The 15,336-nt window shown below is 43.9% G+C and overlaps 1 protein-coding gene across 1 annotated transcript in view; it reads right to left on the bottom strand.

Annotated features, from left to right (window-relative positions):
- The window catches only part of LOC126531119 (cytochrome P450 3A8-like), a 39,973-nt gene that overhangs the window by 16,734 nt on the left and 7,903 nt on the right, over window positions 1–15,336 (bottom strand). Inside the window, exons 3-8 of the mRNA XM_050178524.3 lie at window positions 15,254–15,306; window positions 14,693–14,789; window positions 13,332–13,448; window positions 8,273–8,361; window positions 6,430–6,575; window positions 568–683 (exon numbers count right to left, since the gene is read on the bottom strand). Coding sequence (XP_050034481.1) covers window positions 568–683; window positions 6,430–6,575; window positions 8,273–8,361; window positions 13,332–13,448; window positions 14,693–14,789; window positions 15,254–15,306 — 618 coding nt within the window. The remainder of the gene's footprint in view (window positions 1–567; window positions 684–6,429; window positions 6,576–8,272; window positions 8,362–13,331; window positions 13,449–14,692; window positions 14,790–15,253; window positions 15,307–15,336) is intronic.

Raw genomic sequence — 15,336 nt, forward strand, 5'->3', positions numbered from 1 at the left:
TATATGTATATATTCACGGGCAGGATAGATGTGACTGAGCCCAATAATAGATTCCCTCTGCGCAACCCAACTTAGACAGCTTTCTAGAGATGGCATTAACGCTAACTATATATGCATACCACGCATGGGAATATGCGCTTTCTGCCTGGCATGGTTGGTTGAGTTCGCATCGAGTTTAGTAGGTCTTGCCCAGCGACACCACAGTAAGCAAAAACATTTATTGAACTCGAATAAGTAAGGCATCAGAAACTGCGATCTTTAGTACGTGCCCCAACTGCCAAGTTGCCGCCGAATGTTCAATGACCATTCATGCAGCTTTGTTACGCATTTATCTAGGCGTCGCTATAAGACGTCGAACAATATTAACATTATTGGTCATAAGCTGATAGAGCAGAAAGCCACGCAATTGGCAAGCTAATGTCCTATATGACGTATAATAAGGAAGCGCTCAACCGCATGCTGGGGAACATTACACATTCTATAAAGCATGTACCAAACACTCTTATGATCATACTTTAAATAGGCGAGCACCGTGTATAGCTATATAGTGCAACACAGCAAGCTTACTTGGTTTTTCTTTTTCCGGTTTTCCATTATGTTCGTTGAAAATTTCTTGAAATACTGGAAGATCGCCGAGTTTAAAGGTCCTATCTTCAGGGCGCCCGCCACGCCAGGAAACAACTCTGTCGGGAAGGAACGTCATGAATGAATAACACCAGAATTGAAAGAAGCATTTAATAGACACGTTCCCTTGTTGAATACTTCTATAAAACTAAAGGGTTGTTTCTACTTGTGATTGTACTGTACTATCACGCCAGAAAGAAGCACAAAAGTGGGCCTGCAAGATGGCGAAAGCTTAACGAAAGAGAGCTTAAAGTTTCATGACACCAGTTCCTTGAAGCTCACAGGAAGTTGCAAGGCACCTGACAGCAGCACCTGACAGCAGCACCAATCCGCAGCTGGTTCGCTCGGGTGTCAGAGCGACTGTCGCAAGCAGAAAGGCGTTGGCCTTAGCTTACAGGTCCAAGGCCACTTTTTCAGCGAAGCTGTTAGTGCAAGTATAAGCGTTCAAAATCGTTATGTGCCTGTTTTCACGGTTTTTTTGAAGACAGAAAAGAGAACTGAATCACTCGCAAATTTTATATTTTGAGGAAATTTGGGTAACGTTTGGGGTGATACGCAGGCAAATCGTTTGTTCTCCGGGTTAATTCGGAACGAAATGAAAATGGCTAAATCTTCCATTTCGGCCTCTTTAGTGGCGTTACATGAAAAGCTTACGAAGATTCCCTTCGGCTCTATGACGACTAAAGAAAGCAGCAATCATTTGTTCGAGAAAAAAAAAAATGAAGGCCATGCTATGTGTGACATGTGCCGAAAGTTTGAAGGGTGTAGGTTAATCATATGGTTTGAATATAATTACTGAATACCCGTTTTCTCCCAAATGTCGTCCGCTATACGACATGTGTAGTCAGTTTTCCCGTTATTTTTGGAGGAACTATGTGAGTCGCGTTAATTATATTTCGCTGGAGTAGCAAGCATGTTGTGGGTGATGTATAACAAAAATGTAATTTGTGTAGGTTATATATACCAAGTATCAAATGTTCAATCAGTGTACGTGAACTATAATAAGTATAAAATTACTTGTTCAAGCAGCCCAAGGTGCTCTTCGGCCGTTAACCACAAGGTTCCTAGGGTCTTAATATACCTCCATATGACACCAAGCTGACATTACATGGAACTTGGGAATAAATTGGACACTAGCTCTTTATATTTGGTGAAAATAAGGACCAGGTTATGTGCGATGTGCAGGCAGAGTTCGGAGTGTGGCGGCTAATTGTTGCCTTTGCAGTAAGACTTTTAATGCAATTTCTGTAAAACCACACGCGTCAGCGAAGTTGCCGCAATTTCCTTCTTTCCTTCCCTCCTCTCTCTCCCTGTGATCTTTGTTTTTCCCTTTCCCAATCCCCCGGTGTTGGGTAGCCAACCGGACGTTATTCTGGTTAACCTTCCTGCCTTCTACTTTTCTCTTTCCTCCTCCTTCCTTGCAGTAAGACGTAAGCAAGCGCTGCGGAGCGTTACAAGCGGGTTTTCAGAAGAGCGCAGAACTTAGCTCACTGCCCTGGAAGTAATATAAATCTCACCTCAATAAAATTTCATGAAGATAGGGAGAACATTGGGACAACTTAGGTTGCAAAATAAACATGCATAGTTTAATTACAGTCCTTGTGCAAAAATTCTTAAAAAGTGCTCTAAAATATCATACGGTCTTTATCCGCTGCATCTCAATGTTATGAGCGAACTCTATGAAACACCTAGATCATATTTAGTGGGGAATTCGGAGCAATGGTATGTGTGATGTGTGTCGAGACATTAATGTTCCTAGCTTAATTAGGGGCATTGTAACTAATTACAAAGCCCTTGCATTTTCCCTATTTTCGTGCGTTGTTCGAGGTTTTAAGAATATATCCAGGTGACTTCGGTGATGTAAACAACGCCCCTCGTTTAAAATTGATGAAAATAGGCGAGAGGTTATGGGTGATGTGCGGCAAAAATTCAGAGCTTATGCATGCAAGGCACGCCAGAGCGTTACAAGTATATTTTACCAACGGCGCAGAATTTATCCAGCTGCTCTGGGAGGAACTAAAAAAATCCGCGAATATGAAATTTACCAGAAAGGGGGAAACCTTGTCAAACCTGTGTGCGGAGTTACATCTCTGTGGATTTAGTACGGTCTTTTTAAGTGATGAAACGTCTTCATTAAAAACCAAATTATAAAAAATATAAAAATGTAAAGATAACCTGACAATTAAGTGTAAAAGCTCATTTAGCAAGTGGTCAGAAACGTTACAAGGTCATTTCCCCATATGTTTTTCAGTGTCTCGAGAGAATTTTACATCACGGCAACATTGCACATGGAGCAAATAGCTGGCATTCTGAGTGTGAACTGAAGCGAAACTTTAACGTTTAGGAGTTAATTAAAAGCGATGTAAACAATTACTGAACCCTCGTTTTACAGCTAAGCTGTATATGGCTAGGCAATTCGTCTGCCTGTCTGTCGCCTGTGCGTCGAAACTCCTCCGGCGCAACCCCATGCGCATGCTCGAAAAGAAGAGAAAGAGAGGCACGCGATTGCCAGCGCCAGTAAAAACGTGCTCTCCGGCTCCGAAATCGGTAGGCCACGCGTCATGCGTACTCCGGAGGAGCAGGCAGCGTTCGATCAGCAATGCCACGAGCAGAACCGGGAACGAGCTTGTCTCCACCGTGCCGATGCTGCAGCCCCGGCACAAGAACAGGCTCGTGCAGCCGAGCGCAAGCAGTGACTGCGTACCGAGGGTGCGGCAGCCTACCAAGCCGTCGTTTAATGAACCGACGGAATTAACCCAGTGATCGCCGGGTCCACACGTTCCAGCTGCGCTGGTTAACCATCTGTACGGAGTGCTTGGGCGGTGATTTCTTTTCTATATTTTCTTCCGTTAAACGAGGCTTATAGCAGCTTGTCCCCTCTGTCCTCGGCGAACTAACCGGAGGACTTTGTTAATATAAGGTGGAAATAAGGGGCACATTGTGGGTGATATGTGGACAAATCTAAAGTGCGTGGGTGAAATGCGGACTTTGCAATAAATTACTTCGGCAGGCACTCCTGTGAGTTATAATTTTTTTTTTCGACCGGCACAGACTTAGTCCGCTTCCCTGGGAGAACTATAAATTTCACGAAGATCAAATGTAGTAAACAAAAAAAGGGGGGGGGGGGGGGGGAATATTGCCAATGCCCTCGTGAAGAAAAACGTGTGTAGATGTATTACCGTCTTTGTAAAAAAATTATTGGCAAGTTCTCGAAAGCGTTATATCCAGGCAAAGTTTCAAAAGGGCGAGTAATACGCGGGCAACGTTTTAAAATATGTGGCTTAATTAGGGACAGCTCCAGTTATTAAATGCAGTTTCTTGAAAGACACACTTTCCTTATAAATTGGGTTGTGATGCTGCTGTTTCACAAAAATCTGCGGCCATTTTTTATTGAACTTTGTTTCTTTCTGAGGAATTGATAAAGGTTTCCTTTGTAGCTTCATGCTACTTTCAAGAAACTGACATGTTTTTTTTCCCTTTCGCCAAACACCAATGTAAATAATATAATAGGAAGGTTACTTAAAGGAATGACAGAATGTCGGCATACGTTGCCAGAGGCGCCAAATATGTCGCAGGCCTATAAATCTGCGTACATGATGCCAGTGCCACTCAGGAACGAACGTCGAAATGCAAATATTTCCATTGGTGTGCCTTTCATTTATCTCGTGTTTTGTTGTGGCCTAAAATAGATTACCTCTTTAAGCGCAATGATGTATGCTGTGACAAACATAATGACAGGAATTTTGAGCCCAATATGTTATGTTGAGCAGTCTACACGTATTCAATCGCTTCTGCAAGAGAGTGGGAGATATAAAAGGAGAAGCAAATAAAAAAGGCAAAACATCAACCGCTGCAAAAGATGCAGCTTTCATGCGTACTTTGGTGAAAGGGAAATAATACAGAAGATTAGCAAAGTGATTTGGGAAACGTGTTTGGCATACCGACTAAATATGGAATCGTTTAAATTGTCGTGCATGGAGAGACGCCGGAAGCGTATTCAGAAAGCTACTCTTTATGCTAAATAAGGCATCACGAACACACAAGCCTTAACTTAACGAAACCTTTGTTCTGAACTTCTCGCGCACATCAAACACCAAACGTCCCGTTCCACACCGGTATAATTTCCCAACTATGCCTCAAATTTTCATCGATTCATCTGGCGTTACTAAACTTATTGATGCCCTAAAATTTCATTCATCGCCCGGTTTTGACTGCATTCATGCTAAATTTTAAAAAAATACAATTGTCTACAGTTCCTTAATACTAACAAAGATATTTCAGCAGACTCTCGATAGTTCCACTCTGCCAACACAATGGAAAGTCGGGAAGGTGGTTCCATTATTCAAGTCAGGAAATAGAACATCCTCTATAAATTATCGCCCCATTTCGCTCACTAGTACTTGTTGCAAACTATTAGAACATGTAATCTTCACTAACCTTGTGTACTTTCTCGAGTCTAATTCATTTTTTACACCCGCACAGCATGGCTTTCGTAGGTAATTTTCTTGCGAAACACAACTTGCCAGTTTCACTATCAAACTTCACCATATTTTAGATCGCGCATCAGAAGCTGACTGCATTTTCCTAGATTACTCGAAAGCATTCTGCAAGGTATGTCACCGCTTATTATCTTTAAAGCTAACCCAACTGAATATCGACTACAATGTTCTGAAATGGATTGAATACTTTCTTCTTAACCGATCGCAGTTCGGTTGCGCTAATAATTTTAACTCAGCTTTCAGCGAAGTTTACTCGGGCGTGCCACAAGGGTCAGTGCTTGGACCCCTTTTATTTCTTATTTACATCAATGATCTCTCTTCAATTCTATCATCTAACATTCTTTTGTTTGCTGATGACTGTGTTGTTTTCCGCGAAATAAAATCCCCGGCGATGCAAACAGTCTTCAGCGTGACCTCTCTAACATTTCTCTTTGGAATAATGAATGGCTTGTGGAACTTAATACTAATAAGTGCAAAATTATGCCAATATCAAAAAGCGCCAACTCTCCGCCTATGTACTACCTAAATAACGTTGCGTTAGAGGCTGTTACTTCATATAAATACCTGGGTGTTCATATTTCTGCTGACCTTAACTGGACGCGCCATATTGAATACATTACTAACAAAGCTAACCGCATGTTGGGCTACGTGCACCGTAACTTTTCCAAAACTCCATCTTCTTTGAAATTACTGCTTTATAAAACACTAATACGTTTTAATTTGGAATATGCCGCCGCGATATGGGATCTGCGTCATGAAAAACTGATAACTTTGCTTGAGCTGGTTCAAAGTAACGCTGCTCGTTTTATCCTGTGCAATTTTAACCGTACCGCAAGTGTAACAAGCATCAAAGCTAATCTTTCTTTACCTCTTCTAGCATCCCGCCGGCAGACAATTCGTTTGAGCCTTTCTTATAAACTATACCATCACCCCATGCTACGTGATTCCCTCATTTCGTCCCTCAGATACGTGTCAAATCGCATTGACCATCGTCACAAAGTTGGCATTGAAATATGTAACACTAAAACTGCATTTCAGTCTTTCTTGCCTCACACATCACGCGAATGGAACCGCCTTCCCGCAGCTATCGTCGACATAATTGATAACCAGCATTTTCGTTCTGCACTAGCTAACATTGTATAACAGGAGGATGATAATACTTGTTCTGTAATATGCATTGTATTTATTTATGTATTTCTGTTTTGTAACCACTCCCCTCTTTAATGCCTTTGGCCCTGAGGGTTCAATAAATGAAATGAAAAAAAAAGTAATAAATGAGATCTGAATACATGTGCCCCTTCCTTACTTGATATCACAAACGGAAGCGACCACTGAGCAGCAAAAGCTTTGTTAGCGTTCATGACGAATTGATCGGAAGAGTCTGAGTGCGAATCCAATTTCGTGCCGAAGGCGCATCTGGCAATGATGTCCAGCCCGTAATCGCCGAAAAACCTGCAATACGGTAAAACAAAAGGCAACATTTCTTTTTTTTTCATTTATCCGCCAGCTAACACCGGTATGATAGCTCCTCTACCGCGTATTTGGGAGATGTCATAGGATTTCTGATGTTTGGAATTCCAGATAACCTTATCATACCGGAGTCCACGAGACATAACGTAAGAAATAATGACGCCCAGCTGACACCCCTCAGTTCTCAATTAATTATGCGTGGATGTCTCATTGTATCATCCCGTCAGTGTAATACGCACTTGAAGATAGGTTCATTTTAAAAGAAATCTAACATTCTGCATTAAGATTCGCAGAACGTCGCTCACGCGCACATGATCACCATTTTGCGGAATAATACTGCTTAAGCATTGGACTGGCTATATACCGCGTAATCACCGGCCTTCTGGGATGCCATTAATTGTGTCAACGTTGTCGCTGTTTCGTCACTGCAGGAGTTCTTTGCCGAGGGTGACTCCTTTGCAGGAGTTATGCCGTAGGGGGGGGGGGGAGGGGGGGGGGAGGGGGGGGGGTTTGGCATAATGCACAGATGGACCGGCCACGGTAGCCCCATGACTAGGGCGTTGCGTTGCTGAGCTCCAGGTCGCGGGTGCGATTTAGGGCCGCAGCGGCCGCACTCCGCTGAGAGCGCTATGCAAAACCCTCGCGTACGTTATACTCAGGTGTGTGGTAAAGAGGCCCTGGTTGTCAAAATTAATCTGGAGTCTCCCGCCATACGGCGTGTCTCGCAATCAGATCGGGGTGTCGGCACTTAAAAGCATCCAAAAAGTTTAAGGCTAAGATGCACATGATTGTCTACTTGCGGGCTTGTTAAGGGCGAATGCAAGTTGGGTTCGGAGGGAACAGCGACACGAGTGGAGTATTGTGAGCGCAGCCGACAGCCGCGTAGCTTCGAATGAACGGCCATAGGCTATGACTGCGCTTTATCTTTGTATTTTCCTTTTACACTTTACCCGCGGCAGGATAGCCAACCAGACGTATTTTTTGTTAACATCGCTGCCTTTCCCCTTACTTTCTTCCGCCTCCTCCTCAAAATAAATCTAAGCTGGAAAACGTTGTCAGCATAGTGCTTTACAGCCAACAAGTCATACTTTTAGCTGAGAGTAGTTTAGAATTCCTCCAACAAGAAAGGCGTCAGCGTGTTAGATTGGCTGTGCATAATGCTGTTGCTCAGACTTTCTTTCGTCGCCTTCCTTTCACTGTTTGTATCAGAACGCGGAGTAGCGAAAAAAAACTGAACAAGAAAGCTCCGTTTGGCTAGTTTCTCCTTGTGAAAGAGCATGGCAGTTTCAAAGGTGAATAAATGCAAAATAAGGTAGAAATTAACTATATCAATGTTGCGCATGTCCAGTCGAATAATGTTGGCATTGAATTGCACACTGTCAGAACAAACCCGCGTGCAATGACTATAGGTGCAGTGCGAGGAAGGCAAGGCAAGTAGGAAGAGACGCGCGCACAGGCATAAAAAAAGAGAATAAAAAAAAATAAAGCTGCGTTGGCTAGAGTTGCATTATAAACAGATACAAAAGTTTAATGATACGAAATGCTGAGAAGTCGGCCTGATGCACATTCCCCTAGCCCGCAATCACAGGTGCCGCTGATAGTAAAGTTGTTTTAGTAAGCTACTCCTGTTTACTAAAAAGCGCAATTTCACGGAAGCAAAAATGCATCTCGTGGCTTACTGCTTTATGTCCACATCTTTCTTTTTGTCGCCGGCCTGTCTCAGGTGTTTTGACGTGTTTTTTACGCATTCAAGGACCAAGTCGTTCATCTGAAAAAAAAAAAGAAAAAATAGAGGAAAAAATTACAGGGCTTCACGTGCAAAACCACGATCCGATTATATGAGGCACGCCGTAGTGGGGGACTCCGGAATAATTTGGACCACCTGGGGTTCTTTAACAAGCGCATACATCTAAGTGCATGGTTGTTTTCGCATTTCACCCCCATCGAAGTGCAGCTGCCGTGGCCGGGATTCGATCCCGCGCCCTCGTACTTAGCAGCCCAACACCATAGCCATTACTCAACTTCGGCGGGTAAAAATTATGCAGAACCCACGCACTATGGGATTGGATTTAAGCAAAGCTCCCTGTGCTGTTTGCTTTGATTTACGATAATTAACGGTGATGTTGACGGCGAATGGTTAATTTCTTTAACGTTCAGTCCAACACGCGAAGGGTGAGTTGATGTTAAATGTTACCTTGCGTGCGCCACTGCTGTTTGTCTGCTAGCACACAGAACACACAGGGAGAGGTGTTTGCTTGAGGCATTGTTGTGTGCCATATTTCACAACCTCCGAGAGGGTTGAGCATTGTCATTGTCTCACATGGCAGATCGCATCCTGGCAGAAGTATTAAACTTTAATTGAATTATAAGGTGGTACGTGGCAAAGCCACAATTGGATTATGAGGCATGCCGTAGTTGCGGACTCCGGTTTAATTCTGACACCACAGTGCTCTCTTAACATGTCCCTAAATCTAAGTGCATGAGCGTTTTTTATTTCGCCCCCGTCGAAATGTGGCTGCCGCGGTCGGGATCACATCTGCGACCTCGAGCAATGCCATATCCGCAAAGCTACCATGGGGGCAGAGAAGTGTTGATTTGGAGTGAGATTGCTTCAATAGTGTGGCCTAGACCCTGCGATGCGCTTTAATTAATGCGGTTCTGTTCTGCACACCCTGCATAAATTGTCCACTTAACATATTTACATTCTGCTTATTTTTCAGAAATAGCAGAAACGTACCGTACCGAACCTCGTATGGGAACTGCGAGCGAAGTGGCGAGGCTGTTATTCCCTCGTTTCCGGACTGCGTCGGTTCCACCCATTCTATGCCTCCTCTCGCCCCTCGTCCCAACCATTCTATCTAGCCTCCCTCTGGACCTGCACGTTAGTAGAAAGGCAAGTGCTACAACTTTTGCAATGTTTTTGTGGAGGTCATGGATAATTACAGCTGTAGAGAGGCTATTGTGGCGACTCCCAGGGAGTTCCACAGGGTATTGTGCACATTCGATGCGGTACAGAAGTCAAACGAGTTTCTCGCGTCTCCTTTCTTCTTTTTCACGCTCCTTCCATGTACATATACGCTCTGGACCACTACCGAAGCGGCGCACAAGACAGCAGCAGCAGCGGGGGGAAAGTGGAAAGAAGTGCAAAGAAAGCTTCGCTTTAAAACAAAATAGAGAAGGTGCTTTCTTCAATGCCTTGCACTGCGAAGGCTACTGCGCAGTGGGGCATGCCCACGACGCTCCGCCTTCTACATGTCACGGTGGCACGCACTTAAAATTTCATTTTGGATGTTAACGTAGAAGCCATGAATTCCGCCTTTGGTAATTACGACGTGCTTAACATAAGCCAAACGCAGCTGTTCTCAGCGATCCGCAGGGCGCTTAGCCAGTAGACTCGTGGAGGCACCCCGAGGCGGCCGCAGTATCTACGCCATGTAGCCGACCGCAGCTTGGCGTCAGCTATCGGCCAATGGTAGCCGTCTAGGGGAATGTCGAAATAAAACGTCCGATGACGAAATAAGGCATCCAGAAGAGAATCAGCTAGGACAGTGCCATCTGATGAAAATAGAGCGTTTGAGAGAAAGGTGACCTCGCGATCCGACTTGCGAGCTCCACGCACCGCGTACGACCGCAAAACTTGGCTGAGATGCTCACAGCAGCGTATGCTACCCGCGGATTATATGTTATTTCACCAAGTCCAAGGGGTGGTTCAGGGTCCGTTTAAGGCAGCCAAAAATGTTAAACTTGTAATTCCATGTGCGCTAAAGTAATTAACATGCTAAAGACATGAGACGATAAGTCGGGGTATTCTGTACTTGTAGGTATTTGAAAATTATGCAGGAAGCCATCGACGGTGATTGTAAGCGTAAGCGAATAGCTTTACGCTTCTAGAATGCTATTTGATTGCTTAAAGTGAGTTTTCTATACCTCGTGTCTCTTTGCAAATTTGAGATTCCGTGCACACTGTGACACACTCGCGTATGCGATACACCTAGCGATTTATTTCTGTTAGTTAGCTCGCATGTTCGTGAAATCCGGCAATAACGCTATAAAGAAATGCGCCAGCGATGTTAGGATAAAACATGTGCCTTCCAGCACAGCAACCCAATATGCCTCTCTCTGTCTACGTCACGGAGAGATGGTCACGTGATGTTCCGTTACACATGTAAGTGTTTGGTGGACAAAAAACACGCCATCCGCGCGTTGGCACACGCCGACAGCATGGTGAATCGCCGGTGTTATTTCTCTTTTCCGTGCGATTTGTGCGCACCCGCTAAGGAGACGCGTCATGCCGGAAGGTTATTGCTCGGTGGGATGCGTAAATCGCCCGAAAGAAGGGCAGCGCGATCCGGCTCGTTCCGTTCACCAAGAGACGAGAAGAGGCTACATATGTGGGTGTAACGCAACGCGCCGCGACAAATAGGAGCCGTCAGACGCCGACGGATCGTGCCACATTCACGAGCACTTTTCTTGAAAACTCGAGCTATGCGACTCCTCCCTCTGCAGTGTTCTATTGCTTTCACGCTGAATGATGTTAACTTAAGAGAGCGAACAAAAGCGGCAAGCGCCAGTGCAAATGCGGTCACGTACGCATTTATGCGATGGAAACAGCGCATTAATCGTAGGCATCCCTCTATTTCTTTCGTTGATTAACTTTCGAAGTTAATCAACAAGCGTAAGACAGCCGACATAAGGAAGTATAATATGGATAGAATTGAACATGCTCTCAGGAACGGAGGAAGCCTAAAAGAAGTGAAGAAGAAACTAGGAATTGGCAAGAATCAGATGTATGCGTTAAGAGACAAAGCCGGCAATATCATTACTAATATGGATGAGATAATTCAAGTGGCTGAGGAGTTCTATAGAGATTTATACAGTACCAGTGGCACCCACGACGATAATGGAAGAGAGAATAGTCTAGAGGAATTCGAAATCCCACAGGTAACACCGGAAGAAGTAAAGAAAGCCTTGGGAGCTATGCGAAGGGGGAAGGCAGCTGGGGAGGACCAAGTAACAGCAGATTTGTTGAAGGATGGTTGGCAGATTGCTCTAGAGAAACTGGCTACCCTGTATACGCAATGCCTCATGACTTCGAGCGTACCGGAATCCTGGAAAAACGCTAACACAATCCTAATCCATAAGAAAGGGGACGCCAGAGACTTGAAAAATTATAGACCGATCAGTTTACTGTCCGTTGCCTACAAAGTATTTACTAAGGTAATTGCAAATAGAATCAGGAACACCTTAGACTTCCGTCAACCAAAGGACCAGGCAGGATTCCGTAAAGGCTACTCAACAATAGACCATATTCACACTATTAATCAGGTGATAGAAAAATGTGCGGAATAAAACCAACCTTTATATATAGCTTTCATTGATTACGAGAAAGCGTTTGATTCAGTCGAAATCTCAGCAGTCATGGAGGCATTGCGTAATCAGGGTGTAGACGAGCCGTATGTAAAAATACTGAAAGATATCTACAGCGGCTCCACAGCCACCGTAGTCCTCCATAAAGAAAGCAACAAAATCCTAATAAAGAAGGGCGTCAGGCAGGGAGATACGATCTCTTCGATGCTATTCACAGCGTGTTTACAGGAGGTATTCAGAGACCTGGATTGGGAAGAATTGGGGATAAGAGTTAATGGAGAATACCTTAGTAACTTGCGATTCGCTGATGATATCGCCTTGCTTAGTAACTCAGGGGACCAACTGCAATGCATGCTCACTGACCTGGAGAGGCAAAGCCGAAGGGTGGGTCTAAAAATTAATCTGCAGAAAACTAAGGTAATGTTTAACAGTCTCGGAAGGGAACATCAGTTCACAATAGGTAGTGAGGCACTGGAAGTGGTAAGGGAATACATATACTTAGGACAGGTAGTGACTGCGAATCCGGATCATGAGACTGAAATAATCAAAAGAATAAGAATGGGCTGCGGTGAGTTTGGTAGGCATTCTCAGATCATGAACAGCAGGTTGCCATTATCCCTCAAGAGAAAAGTTTATAACAGCTGTGTCTTACCAGTACTCACGTACGGGGCAGAAACCTGGAGGCTTACGAAAAGGGTTCTACTTAAATTGAGGACGACGCAACGAGCTATGGAAAGAAGAATGATTGGTATAACGTTAAGGGATAAGAAAAGAGCAGATTGGGTGAGGGAACAAACGCGAGTTAATGATATCTTAGTTGAAATCAAGAAAAAGAAATGGGCATGGGCAGGACATGTAATGAGGAGGGAAGATAACCGATGGTCATTAAGAGTTACGGAATGGATTCCAAGGGAAGGAAAGCGTAGCAGAGGGCGGCAGAAAGTTAGGTGGGCGGATGAGATTAAGAAGTTTGCAGGGACAACATGGCCACAATTAGTACATGACCGGGGTAGTTGGAGAAGTATGGGAGAGGCCTTTGCCCTGTAGTGGGCATAAGCAGGCTGATGATGATGATGATGATCCCTCTATTTCACCCTCCTCCTTTAGCTGAAACATCCTCTCCTTACCGAATGGCTGACTCGAGCCGTAGCTTTGGACTGTACTGCCGCTAGTTGGCTAGACAGGGCATAACATATTGCTTTGCGGCCGCGGTGACGCCTTTAAATGGTGAAATATAACCGAAAGTGCTTTCAAATAGGTCCGGACTATATACGTGGCGTTCTAAAATTAGTAAATGTGGAAACTCTACATGCGTAGCTTTACTCGCATTATAGCCACAGGAAGCTATCCGCCAGTCGGCTTTGTCCTCACCTTACGAAGCTTGCCGGTAGTAAAGGCAGGACTGGCTGTAGTGCGAATCTTCTTCCAGTGCTCTCCAGACGCCGCACCCATCGTGTTGTCCACAATGGGGTCAAAAAAGTTGCCCGGCTAAAACGAAGAGAGAAACAGACCTCGCGAGTAATGTATTTGGAAACGACAGCGCGCTTTCTTCGCTCACGCTTGACAAGTTTTTATATTGACAATCAAAATACATTACATGGTCTGTTACGGATCAACGTTGCTTGGAGCGTTAGCGAATCAACAGAGCTTACAACGACAGAAGGCTGAGCTAGTTGGTAAGGATTCATTATGCAAAAAAGGGATGAGGCGTGCAGACAGGACACAAGAGTAGAGAAGGTCGAAAGTAGAAAGTCGGCGTTCGTGTTGTCCACTTCTCTACTCTTGTGTCCTGTCTGCACGCCTCATCTCTTTTTTTGCATAATGAATCAACGGAGTAGTTTTCAAAGATATATTAATGTGTATGCCGTTGTTCATAATCAGCATAATGGCCCAACCCTACCGAATTAAGAAACCTATATGCCTCATAAATGTGATACCCGATACCTCCACATGAACAAGTAGAGATCTCACGTAAAGGGTGGTTTGTTTTTAATATATCATAGGGGGTTATTAGATATGGGGTTATGGTGCATTTACGTTGTTCGTTTTTAATAGGAAAGACGGTAGCATTTTTTTCTTGTTATTGTTGTTGAAATAGCACAGCTCGGCCCTGCATGTACAGATGTCTTCGGTCAGTATTTGAGTAAATGATGAAGTGGGCCCAGCTCTATAATCGCTTGATTAGTCCTACAATGAGCCATGTTTACAGGGTTCTCGTACAAGTACAGCGTCATGCAAGGGAATCTTCAAAACCTCTCTCAGAAAGGTCACTTTGCAAAACAAAGTTATAGGCATCAAAAAATAAATAAAAAGTGGCATGAGCTTGCGAAGATTTGCTGGCTGCTTTCTGTCACTGAAGGGTTACCGCGATATTCCAGATCCTGCTGATGCATAAATAAGAAACTGCGACACATTGACGAGTTCTAGCATTCCATTCATAGTAATTTCACTTACTTTATGTTTCCGTTAAATTGTATAAACTGCACAACTGTGAGAACTCCCTCTAGAAGTTTTATTTGTTTCGATCAGTTATGTCCCTGTTTGTTAAAGAAAGAAGTATGTGGTAGTAGGACAACTTACCAAAAACACGGTTTTTTTTAAAACATTGTGTTTAGCTGCGAGTAGTGGTACGAGCAATGCATTTGTTTTTGCAGGATTACATAATGGGCTAACTGTATAAGCTTGCTATTTATACACGTATTTGGCAGCAAGTGTGAAAGACTCACGCGTACCAGTCTATCGGAAACGGAGGCGAAGTCCTTTACGAGAACCTGTTTTATCAAATCCGGCTCCGCAATCACCAGCGCCGGCTTGCCGCCTTCGTAGATGCTGAAATTGTTTGTAGAAAACACCTGTCAGGGTAGTTACAAATGCTGAATTTGGTTTCATTTGAAATATTATTGGTTCTGCCATAGTACAGATAGAACTCTCCACAGAACAGAGAGCCAAATGCGCTGTAACTGGAAGATAAAACGCGAGGAAGTATATTGTAGAACAGTCAAGCTAAGTCTAAAGACACCGAAGCCCCATGTAATCGCTATCCGAAAGTTTCGTTTGGTCGTATAAAATTAGTTCTGATTGTTAATTATGACAGTATAAAACATTATATGACACCGAGGTTAAGGGGGAATTATTGGTACATTGAACAAGGACAAGTTGAATCAAAATCCTCACGAGTGAGCTAGCGGCGATAAAAAATGACTGTACGTCAAATACTAAAGCGAAGTAATTTAAAATCAACTTTAGTTCTGGCAGTCAATCAAGCCTGAAGCAACATCTACTGTATCACTTACCCGAACAGTCTTCCAAGTTTTCGATATCTTTCGTAGTCAATAAGGGGCATGGGCTAGAAGGCAGACAAGCGAAAATACGGGTA

The sequence above is a fragment of the Dermacentor andersoni genome, chromosome 5, assembly GCF_023375885.2.
Source record: "Dermacentor andersoni chromosome 5, qqDerAnde1_hic_scaffold, whole genome shotgun sequence".
NCBI classification, from domain to species: Eukaryota; Metazoa; Arthropoda; class Arachnida; order Ixodida; family Ixodidae; genus Dermacentor; species Dermacentor andersoni.